Raw genomic sequence first — 12,599 nt, forward strand, 5'->3', positions numbered from 1 at the left:
TAGCATTTGGAGATGTATGTTTATTACATTGTATTTGGAAATCACATAGGTTCCATCTTGCCATGAATTTGCAGTGTAGAAATGCTACCAAATACTAAAATTGGCTCAGGGGAAATGGAAAAAAAGAATTTTACACCTGGCTTACACATAAGTGCCAGGCCCAAGCAGTATCATCTTTGCAGAGCTGACAGTGACTTTTTTTCCCTGTCTGTAGCCTTCACCACCCTTACTGAGTAAATGGCTGTGGCTCAAAACATAGGAATTCATTCATTCATTCATTGATTCATTCATTTAGCACATTTGGGCTGTTATTGCCATGCTTGCTTGAGAGGTTAAGCCTTGGGTGGAAGCAAGGACCTCGACATTTCTTGTCCTTTGGCTTTGTGATCCACATAAAAGCTAAAAGTACAAGTTCTCTATTAAATGTTAAGAGCTGGGACACCTGGGTGGCTGAGCATCTGCCTTCAGTTCAGGTCATGATCCTGGGGTCCTGGGATCAAGTTCCACATCGGGCTCCCTGCAAGGAGCCTGCTTCTCCCTCTGCCTATGTCTGTGCTTCTCTCCCTCTTTGTCTCTCATGAATAAATAAGTAAAATCTTTAATAAATAAATAAATGTGTGTTAAGGGCTTACCTTCTCTCAATGTGGTCTACTAAACTGTATTTTAGCTGCATTACCACATCTTTATAGCTTACATAAGTCATAACAGAAAGGCACATAGTAAGGACATTTGGGTCTGTAAATACAAAGAACAAATCTCTCCCTCAGTACCCCCACCACTCAATGATCAGCATTCTTGGTCACGGATCCCTAGGGACCTCAGCACAGCCACTAAGATGGACCAGAGCCAGCACTCAGAATGAGACCTGTTTTCCACCTTGGAATGCTACTAGTCTAGGGGCATGCAGGAACTGTAATGATCTATGTTTAGAGGCAGTATTTAATTTTAAAGTATTTAAAAATAACTTATAAAAGGTAAAGGAGAAGTATTTATATACAAGTTACTTAACACTTAAAATGTATCCACTATTTCTATGGAAAAAATCAAGCTAACTAGAAAAATGGAACTGTATTGCTAAGTTTTTAATATTTTGTACAAACAAGCACTTCTAGTGGGTTTTCTCACTTCTTGGCTCAAGTGTCCTGGTTTTTGGGCAGTTCTTGTGTAGCTGAGTGATATCTGGAACTCTTTTGAGGACACAGTTGAACAAATCCTCATGGGGACCTGTCCTGACCTTTAGGTTATTCTGGTCCTCGTAGAATACCATAGAAATTGTTATGCTCTGAAATGACAGATTTGAATGTCTGTTCGAATCACCTTTTTAAATCAAAAGATAGCATGGGAAGCCAGAGGCCAGTACTCGGCAAGCTAGCCATTACCGTTTAGAAAATACTTGGCTGTTACAATGCTTGTCCTCCCCACTCAGAACAACATGATTTACTTTTATGTCATTTTTGTTGCTCACAAGACTAACATAGCTACAGCCTCTTTTTTTTCCTTAAGGATTTTATTTATTTATTCATGAGGGACACAGAGAGAAAGAGGCAGAGACATAGGCAGAGGGAGAAGCAGGCTCCATGCAGGGAGCCCAATGTGGGACCCAATCCCGGATCCCAGGATGACAACCTGAGCTGAAAGCAGATGCTCAACCACTGAGCCACCCAGGCGTCCCTAGCTACAGACTCTTCACGAGCCATTGAATAAAATAAGCTTCTCAGCCGTTTTCACCTGCATCTTCAACATGTCAGGGCACTTGTAATGCACATAATTCCAGAACACACGCTAAGATCATTTGGCCCTGCAGTGGAGGCTGTGAACATTCTTGGCTTCGGTACATAGATTGGTGTGTGCCCTGACTCGGTCGGAGCAGCAGCTCTGTGGGCAGTGCTGACCACTGACCCAGCACACAGATAGAAGGTTCCACACGTTGTCTAATATACTCTGCCTCAGTGCTTTTCATCCTAATGTGTCAACAGCTCCCTGGGGACTCTTGTGACATTGCAGATCCTGACCTGGGAGGTTGGAGAAGAGGAGGGGAAGCCAGGATTTGGCAGGGCTCACAAGCCCCCCTCTCCCCCACCAGGGGACGGCCACACAGCTGGCCTGCCTTTCCCTCTTATGACAAAGGTCACCTTCCCACTTTATTTTGTTTTCACCACAACAAGGCTACCAAGACGTCGGGCCTGAGACCCATGGAACCCAGGGACGTCAGAGCAGTTCGAGACCTGACCAACACTTACCTGAAGCAGTTTCACCTCGCCCCGGTGATGGATGAAGAGGAAGTAGCTCACTGGTTCCTCCCCCAGGAGCACATTATTGACACATTTGTCGTGGAGGTAAAGAGGAGGTGCTAAGACACCACACAGAAGTACAAGACTGCCCTGAGGTTGAGTCTGTTTTCTGGAAGAATCAGAGAGGGCCCCAGCCTTTTCCTCTGTCTCTGGGATGCTACTTCCAAACTAGATCTCTCTGCTCGCCCCGATAGAACCAGAATTTCTTCTTATGGTTCCCATCCCCAGAGAAGAACAGTTTTTGCTAGTTATTCATGGGAAATCAGGATACTTTTGTATTGGTACTGAGGTGATTAATTGCTTGGTTCGGTTTTGAGAAGGCTGGATTGGGATGGCCTTATCTGAGGCAGATGCTTTCCAGAGCTTAATATCCTTGGGTATTTCGTGAAGCTGGTTTGAACAGAACGGCTTTCAGTTGAGATGGCACAACTCAGCCACTCAACCCTAGTTCAGGGGAAGGAAGGAGAAATAACAGTCTAGATTTTCTGATTATTGATTGGATGAATTTAGCGTAGTGCTTCTTAAGCCTTTAAAAGAAAAAAAAAAAAAAGCTTGACATTTGTTGTTCAAATGGTATTACACATAGAAGCTCTTTAGACTAAAGTGGGATTGGGTTCAAAAGTTGAGATTAAACCTGGTAAGTACCTGGGGAGAGCGAGAGTGAGGAGGCCGTGTGGGAGTTCCGATAGCAGTCCTTTCACCATTCATTGTGAGCACTGAGCTGTAAGTGTCTTTTCAACATTTGTCAGGCATCAGTCTGGATATAGGATGACAGCCAAGTTAGGGCAGAAATGGTAGAACAGACACAGTGAATTCCGAGGACGTTCCTGGGCAGTCTTTGTTTTCAAGCTCTTATTACTAGAACAGCGCTAGAGTGCACATCTTAAAGCACAAATTTTTATGCACTTGTGGTAAGTTTCTCCAGGGCAGTAGTTCTCAAAGTTTTTCATCTCAGGACTCCTTCACCTTCTTAAGAATTATTAAGGACCCCAAAGAGCTTTTATTATTTGAATTATATTTACAGATACTTATTACATTGAAAACTGAAACAAAAATTTTTAATATTACTATTTTATAAATCAGGTAGGGAAAGCCAAATATTGTATAATCTCACTTATATGTAGAATCAGAAGAAACCAAAAATCACAGATGCAGAAAACAGATTGACAGTTTTGCTGTAGGGGTGGGAGAAATGATTGAGGAGGGAGGATCACAAGGTATGTTTCAAGTTATAAAAAAGTCATGGGGATGCAATGTACAGATGGTGACTATAGTTAAGACTGTGTCGCATATTTGGAAGTTGCCAAGAGTGCAGACCTTAAAAGTTCTTAACACAAGAAAAAAAATTGTTACTACATGCAGTAATGGATTTTAACTAAGCTTATTATGATCATTTTGCAATATATACAAATATTGAATCATTATCTTATACATGTGAAAGTAATATAATGTTATATGTCAACTGTATTTCAGTTTTAAAAAAGAATATTTGAAAAAATATATATTATTTCCTTTAATAACAATATAACAATAATAAACAGATTACCTAAATAACATTTTTTATGAAAAATAACTTTTCCAAAGCAACAAAATTAAGTATGGCATGTTTTAAATTTTTGCAAATCTCTTTAATGTCTGACTTACTAGAAGACAGCTGGGCTCACATATCTACCTCTGCATTCTGTTTATTGTGATATATAATTTTGGTTGAAGCATGTGAAAAAAAATCCTTCCCGTGAAGTCTTGAAGATACGGAAAAGAACAAGTATATTAGTAGCTATTCAGATCATTTTGAGTATTCCCAATCTGAAAGCATATTTAATGAATTTTCCGTACCCTGTTAGATTAAAATCCATTGTCTGTCTGGTCCTTTCATCATTCCTTTACCAGTGAATGAGTCTGTAACGTATATCGGTCATTTGGAAAATAACGGCTCATTGAGCTAGAAAGATCTTCCAGATATTAACAGTTCATATATAAGATCAAAAAGTCTCATTCATTGATATTTCAACCATTGTCCTCAAAAAAGTATATAATATAGTTCATGGTGGAAGATACTTTAAATTGCACCCTGAAAGCTCAAATTTTATCAGTGGCAACAAATCCCGCCAATATTTTCCTTGAAGTGATAGACTCATATCACTGATTTTCAAGATGTGCCAGATACCCAAGTCTGAATGACCATAGTATGCTAGTCCTACTTTGAAGTGGTGTTCTGTGAAAAAAGTGGCTAGTTCAGCTCCCAGCTCCATCACCAACGGGCTTCTCTGAGACAACCTTTATGATTCAGTACGCAAAGAAGTGCTCTGTGTGTGTGTCCTTCCGTGGCATCACACAAGATGTGAAAAGGATGAGCTCTGGAGTGTCGAGTTAGTACAGTTAATAATTCTTAATTTAAAAAAATAATTCTTAATCAAGGACATGCTTAAGTGGAACCTTTTTTTTTTTTAATCCATGAGGGTTTGGTGGTAAAGAATAAAAAGACCACCAGGTGTACCACCATTGCTTCTGCCATCTTCATGCAGATGTCCACGTGGTGAACAAGGCAAATAACTTGGTAGTGCTGGTATGAAAATCATTTTGATTTCTCAGACTTCTGGAGGGGTCTCAGATACCCCACGGGGTTCACAGACCACATTTTGAGAACTGCTGCCCTAGTGTCTATACTCAGGGCGAACTGCTGAGGCTGAGGATCAGATGCATCGCTGACGTTACTTAGAGCTGGCCATAGAGCTCACCAAAGTATCTCTTAGCAGACTGTGTCCTCAGTAACATTTGGTTATCATCAGACTTTAAATTTAGGCCACTCTAATGGGTATCAAATGATAGTATTGTTTTTCATTTGTATGTTCTTATTAGTAATGAATGAATTTGAACATCATCTCATAAATCTATTAGCCATTTTATGCCAATCATATATTTGCCTCTTTTTCTTTTTAACTGTAATATTATTGATATCTATTGGTTCTTCCATATGTTGAATACTGATATTTGTATTGTGTGCTATTTCTGGGTTCTCTCTTCTGTTCCACTGGATCTCTGGTGTCTGTTCCTCCACCAATACCACTCTGTCTTGGTTACTCTGGTTCTAAGTCTTTTTTTTTTTTAAGATTTTATTTATTTATTTTTGGGAGAGAGAGAATGAGCATAAGCCAGGGGGAGGAGCAGAGGGAGAAGCAGACTCCCCACTTTCCTGTTACGGTATAAGCATGTAGTTCTGTAAATGTCCTTCCCTGCACTGCTCTAGCTTCATCCTACAGATTTTGGTATGTCATATTTTCATTTGGTTCTATGTATGTATGTATATATGCATGTGTTTATTTATTTTTAAAGATTTTATTTATTTGAGAGACATGAGCAGAGGAGAGGGGCAGAGGGAGAAGGAGAAAGACTCCCCGCTGAGCAAAGAGCCTAATGTAGGACTTGATCCCAGGACCCTGAGATCATGACCTGACCCAAAGGTGGATGTTTAACTAACTGAGCTACCCAGGTGCCCCTGTTTTGTTTTGTTTTGTTTTGTTTATTTCTTTTGAAACTTCTCCTTTGAGCCTTGGATTCCTTAGAATTCTGCTGTCAACTTTGACCTGCTCAGAGATTTCCTATTGACTTCTAGTTTCATTCCATGATGGTTGGAGAAGACACTGGATGATTTCAGCTCTATTAAGGTTCTTGAGGTTTATTTTAAGCCCATATGGTCTGTTTTGGAGAAGGTGTGTGAAATGTATAATCTCTTTTCAGGTGGAGCATTCTATATATGTCATTTACGTCTTATTGTACTCAGATTTTCCGCCTCCTTGATGATTTTCTTTCTAGCAGCTCTGTCAGTTGATGAGAGTCCCCAGCTATGATTTTGGACTTGTCTATTTCTCCTTCCACCTCTCTAAGGTTTTTTTGATGTACTTTGAGGGTCTTGTTTGGTACTTATACATTTAGGACCTTTGTATCTTCTCAGGGGATCCATCTTTGTACCAGCATGTAATACTCCGCTTTGTCTCTAGTAATTTCTTTGCTATGAAGTCTTCTTTATTGGATATAAATATAGTCACTCCTACTATTTTAAAGATTTATTTATTTATTTTAGAGAGAGAGAGAGAAAGAGTACATGTGTGCATGCAGTAGGGGAGAAAGAGAGAGAAACTTAAGCAGACTCTTCCTTGAGCCCCATGTGGGGCTCAATATCATGACCTAAGCCGAAACCAAGAGTCAGAGATGCTTGACCAGCTGTGCCACCCAGGTGCCCTGTCACTCCTACTACTTTAAAATTAATGTTTGCATTAATTTTACTTTCACAGCCCTTTTACTTTCAGCTTATCTACATCATTGAACCCAAAAGTTTCTTATAAACGGCTTGCAGATGAACCATGTTTCTTTATCCACTCCACCAGTCTTTCTTTTGATTGGTATATTTAGGCCATTAATTTTATAATTACTGATGGGCTAGAGCTTAAATCTGCCATTTTATTATTGGTTTTCTCTTTGTTTCCTCTGGTTCTTAGTCCTCTTGTTTCTTTTCCCTTGCCTTCCTGGGGGCTACTTGACTATTTCTTTAGGATTCTCTGTCTTGATGTATTTATGGTGCATTTGAGTGTATTTGTATAGTTTTCATGATGGTTGCACCGAGTATTCCTATATATAGGAATATGTGACTTATCACAGCCAACTGGTATCAACATTTTACCACTTCAGGTGACCTTACTTCCATCAGATCCCTTTATCTTCTTGACTTTTAAAAATTGTCTTGAGTATCAGATGGTGTTAGACCTTGTGTTTCAGTCATTAAGTAGATTTGTAAAACTTATGAGGATAGTTTAGAGCATGTATCAAGATTCCTGCTCTATTGTTCCTTCTTCCTGACACTCTAAGATTCGTTGTATTATTACTGCATTTCTATTTGGAGAATGTCCTTTGGCCAGTCTTAAAGGTATGTTTGCTAGCCACAGATTCTTTTAGTTCCCATTTGAGAATGTCCTTATTTCTCATTTCTCCTTCATTCCTGAAGGATCGTTTCACCAGATGCAGAATTCATGGCTGATTGTTCTTTTCCTTCAGCACTTAAAATATTGTGCCTCTCTGCAGCACCTGGGGGGCACAGTTGGTTAAGGTTCAGTTCAGGTCGTGTTCTCAGGTCATGAGATAGAGCCCCATGTGGGGCTTTGCACTCAGCACAGAGTCTGCTTGAGATTCTCTCCCTCTGCTCCTCCCCCCATTTATGGGCATTTGCTTGCTCTCTCTCTCTCTCTCTCAAATAAATTATTAATTTTAAAAAATGTGCCACTGGGGCACCTGAGTGGTCAGGCAGTTTAACCATCCAACTCTTGATCTCAGCTGAGGTCATGATCTCTGGATCCTGAGTTCAGGCCCCGCATTGGGCTCCGCACTGGGCAGGCAGCCTACTTTAAAAGAAAAAAAAAAAAAAAAAAAAAAAAAACGTGCCACTTCCTTCTGGCCTCTGTGTTTTCAGGTGAGAAATCCACTGTCATTTGAATTGGTATTCTACTATTGGTAACGCCTTGTTTCTCTGTGACTGCTTTGAAGGCTTTCATCTTTAGTTTTCAGAACTTTAATTAGGATGCATCTTGGAGTAGACATCTTTGGGTTTTTCCTGTTAAGGTTCGCTCAGCTTCTTGATTCTCTTGTGTATGTTTTGCCAGATCTGGCTTTCACTTATTATTTCGTCTGCTTTCACAGTCCCCACATTTCTCTTTCTCTTCTGGGACTCCAGTGATAGGAGTGTCTGCATCTTTTGTTACTGTCCCACAGATCCCTAAGACTTAATTCATTTTTTTTTTTTCAGTTTCTTTTCTCTCTTTTGTTCAGACTGGGTAAATTCTACTGAATTCTTCAAGTGCAATGATTTCTGTCATCTGTCCTCTCCACTCCACTCCTGAGTCCATCCAGTGAGTTTTATTTTTCAGTTTCAATTTTTTGAGTTGAACATCCTTATTGATACTGAATGTTTAGGTCTTTAATTCATCTCAAATACTAAAGCTGCTAATACAGAGCAGTAGAGAATCACTTTAGTGAAATGTGAATTCCTCAGTGTCTGGGGGTGGGAGGAAAGGTTTTGTAAATCAGGAGCATTCAAAAACTGGATAATGCATCCATATAGAATTTTCTTTTCTGCTGTAAGAAATATTAGCAAGAGCATACTTGGGGTATAGCCTCTTCAGCTGTATAATTCAGGCAGATCATAGTTTGAGTTGTAGGCCGACTGCATAGGCCACCACAGCTAATTGAAGCAACCCAAACAATACTGACTCACTTCTTGTATTGAAAGGTGTCCCAGCAATGATGAAACCAAGACCTCGTTTGCATCTCTTTTAATTTTTGGTAGCTTCAGATTCACAGGTGCATGTTGGCAGTACTGATGCCTTTCACAAGTTTCTCGAAACGGCTTCCAGATTTTATCCAACTTCACTTTATGCTGATAGAATTCTGGCTTTGTGCTAAGATGTTATTGTGATATAGTATCTTTTAGTTGGAGATGGCAGCGTTCTAATCCCTGGAGCTCTTGTTTCTGCAAAAACAGTGACTCCACTTTCATCCCTGTTCTATAGGTCTAGAGAGACTCATTAGTCAGGCTAAGGGAGAACTTTCCTTTCAGAACATTCTGCTTCTTAAGAACTTTATGCAAACTGCCAGCTAGCGCTAGGCTAAGAAAAGTACAACTCCATGCTCTTCTCAGGCTCTACCCAATGTATCCCAAGGGCCCCGACTCCAGACTGCCAAGAGAGAGGTAGGAGCTATTGCTTTTTGTTCTAACAGAAAGTTACAGTACAAGTCAAAAATTAAGAAGTGAGCTGAAATGCATGGATGCAGTTTGTTTTGGAAGGTATTGACCTGACCTGACCTTTGTCCTTTAGAACTCCAGTGGTAAACTAACTGACTTCCTGAGCTTCTACACACTCCCCTCCACGGTCATTCACCACCCTGCTCACAAGAGCCTCAAAGCTGCCTACTCCTTCTACAACATTCACACGGAGACTCCCCTGCTGGACCTCATGAGTGATGCGCTCATCATAGCCAAGTTGGTAAGCGACTCATCCTTTTTGTCCTGTGTGTTTCTCCACACATGTGTGCCAAAGTATGTAAAACCTCTTACTGTATCTTCTCCCGCATAGGTGCAATTCATTTGAGATATGTTTTATTGTTGACCATCAGTCAAAGGAAGAATTATAAGAGTTTCTTTTAAAACTTCAGAGACTGTTGACATCATTGATTCTATTCCAACTTAACCAAAAAGACATTTTGTGCAAAGTAGAAACTTTTAGCTCTAATAGAGGAATGCATGGAACCTGTGATACAAGGAATATAGGGAAAATACATGGTACCTTGATATAAGGAACATACGTGTTTGGGTGGCAGTGAATAATCAGCAACAATAACCCTTTTTGAACTCAACTAAATATAAATAGTCTCTGAATTTTATTTTTAAAATAAAAACAAAGATATTTAAAATAAAAGGAATTAAATTCAAAAATGGGTCATACTATATTTGCAATATCTTTCTCTTGGTGTAGTAGTTGTTAAATTCTTGCTACAAATAAACTTTGAGAAGTTGTAGCTGTTATTTCAATGTAATTATTGAACATGAGGAAATATTATTCATGAGAAATTGTGAACAACACATCAAAAGGATCTTCTTTGAAAACTGAAAAAAAATTTTTAACATAGTACTTTTGGATCTCCAAATCAACATTATCCTCTGATTCTTTGATCCTATTGCTCTTTTTCAACTACTTCCTCCAAAAAAGGTCAGTAATAAATTATTTAAGGTAAAACGCCTGAGAAATAGAAATCTATTACCCCATTTTATATAGTATTTTTACCTGACATTTTCAAGAAATTCAATTTTTACTATTTAAAATTTCACTAAATTTATTTCCCAGCATCAGCCCAAGACAAGTACACATTTAAAGTCTTTAAAGCTGTGGCTCAGTCAGAACTTTGAAAAGCCAATAACAGTTCTGGAGATGGAGACTTCTGGCCAAATGTTCCTTCTAAAACAGGGATAAAATATTCTCTGAGATCCTAATAGATTACTTTGTATTAGTGTTAGCCAACATAGTACAGATTTTGATTTGAAATTTTTGGGTGATCTTCCTGACTCTGTCAGACTCACTATTTTTATAAGACAGTTTTGGTTTTTTTTTAAAGATTTTACTTATTTATTTGACACAGAGAGAAAGAGCACAAGAAGGGGAGTGGCAGAGACAGAGGGAGAAGCAGACTCCCCTCTAAGCAAGGAGCCCAGTGTGGGGCTTGATCTCAGGACCCTGGAATCGTGACCTGAGCTGAAGGCAGATGCTTAACCAACTGAGCTCCATGTGCTCCTATAAGACAGTTTTAAACTGAGTTCTTAGCCTGTACATAGACTGTAGACATTAAACCTTATTAATGTGTAGTCAAGCTATTAGTAGAGGAATTGTTACACTGAAATATATAATATAGAAAACACTCCAGTCCTTTGACATTTAAAATTTGAAATTCTTTTTCCACTGGCAGAAAGGATTTGATGTTTTCAATGCACTAGATTTAATGGAAAATAAAACCTTCTTGGAAAAACTCAAGTTTGGTATAGGAGATGGCAACTTGCAGTATTACCTGTACAACTGGAGGTGTCCAGGAACGGATTCTGAAAAGGTAAGTGTCGTGGATACACACCCTTTATAAACGTAATAAACAGACCAAGGAAATCCCATGCTTGCTGCCCTTAGGACTATTAAGATGTTTTTAGCTTTTAAAAAATACTGAGCCATTGTGGTACAATTTATTTTTTCTTGCTTACCTGTTCTTACCATTCTGTTTCTCCCCTCCCTTTAGGTTGGACTAGTGTTGCAATAGATGGATTATTTCTATTTCTAGAACTCGGACATCATCACTTGTTAATACTCTATTTAATGATTCCTGGAACTGCCATTCCAAAGAAGAATAAAAGCACAACTTAATGAAATCGGCGTAGTCGGTAACAATCAGAAAAGATGAAAAAAAACCACCCATACGTGACCAATAGTACATATTTCTAGCTAGAATGTTAACAGTCTTTTTTTTCACTGTTTACCCATTTGTAGAAGGGATGAAAAGGTAGAGAGAACACATTCCTCTAATTTCCAGACTTTTGGCTGTCTCTCACTGAAGAGAAGGTATTTTTCCACTCTCTAGAAAAGGGACTGTTTTTCTATGGTCTGGACGGAAGTCACAGAATTGTGAAGGAAGTCTTTGCTCTTACATGGAGATAAACTGCTGCATTTCTATGTATTAAGTGTTGGTCTGTTCGTCCATGTAACAGAATGAAGGATCCATTTGGAAAATTGGTGCTTCCGTCACCTTACGCGCTGTCACTGGGAGCATTTATGGAATCAGCACTTCCGTAGCCCAGTGACAAGTAGGTGGATGTTTAAGTTTAGAGGGAGATAAAAATGTACTGCTGACTGGTAAGTACATTTCTTTCTCCAGAAGCAGTATTGCCAAATAAATAAACACACAGATTTGTACTTTGGTCTTCAGCAGGTCCCGTAGATTGGTTCAAAACTCAAATTTTGTGTGCAGATATGTACAGAGTCCACACCCGTGACCGACTCAACTTTGCAGCTGCCGCACACATTCGTGTCTTCTCAGCGGCAGCAAGAGATGTGAGGCAAAGACAATAAAAGCTGTAAAGTCAAAAGAAATGCTCAGTGGAATTATTAGTGCTATCAGGACATTGATAGTTTGAATGTTTTTATTACTTATGCAAAATTGCACATAGTCCTTTATGCTGACTTTAAGTTATCATGAAAGCTGTCATGCTAATGGAAAATGTCTTATTTGTAAATAAGTATTCCTAATTTTGTTACTGATGGTGTTTTTATCTAGAACTTGAAAATCCAGGTTTCCCAGTGTACATATATATGTATATATTGCCAGTAGTCAAAGGAATGGGGAGAACATGCTGAACGAGGCCACATGAAACTGGCTTTGACTCAAAAACCAGAGTAGACACTTCTCCCTGCCTTTATAATACCAGTGCCTAGGCTCTTCAGTCCAGAAAAACTTAATTTCAGACAACATGATGGCCTTTCCTTTACGTTCTAAGTGGTCAAATGAAACCAGTCAGATCTCCTATCAGGCAGCAGCTAGCAAACTATGGCCCATGAGCTCAGTCCAACCTGTCACCTGTTTTTGTACAGCCCACAAGCTTAGTTTTTACATTTTTGAATGGTTGTTGGGTGTGGGGGGCGGTAATCAAAGTAATGACATTTTGTGACATGTGAAAATTATAGGACATTCAGATTTCAGTATGCATAAACTTGTTTTTTTTAAGATTTT

The 12,599-nt window shown here is 39.1% G+C and overlaps 1 protein-coding gene across 4 annotated transcripts in view; it reads left to right on the forward strand.

Annotated features, from left to right (window-relative positions):
• Positions 1-12,123, forward strand: part of NMT2 (N-myristoyltransferase 2) — a 66,889-nt gene extending 54,766 nt beyond the window's left edge. For all 4 annotated transcript variants that reach the window (XM_038530020.1, XM_038530021.1, XM_038530019.1 and 1 more), the window contains 4 exons: positions 2,166-2,336; positions 9,155-9,322; positions 10,797-10,934; positions 11,115-12,123. In XM_038530020.1, coding sequence (XP_038385948.1) covers positions 2,166-2,336; positions 9,155-9,322; positions 10,797-10,934; positions 11,115-11,135 — 498 coding nt within the window. In that variant the 3' untranslated portion in view covers positions 11,136-12,123. The remainder of the gene's footprint in view (positions 1-2,165; positions 2,337-9,154; positions 9,323-10,796; positions 10,935-11,114) is intronic.
• Positions 12,124-12,599: the final 476 nt, after the last annotated feature.

Source organism: Canis lupus, chromosome 2 (genome assembly GCF_011100685.1).
Source record: "Canis lupus familiaris isolate Mischka breed German Shepherd chromosome 2, alternate assembly UU_Cfam_GSD_1.0, whole genome shotgun sequence".
NCBI classification, from domain to species: domain Eukaryota; kingdom Metazoa; phylum Chordata; class Mammalia; order Carnivora; family Canidae; genus Canis; species Canis lupus.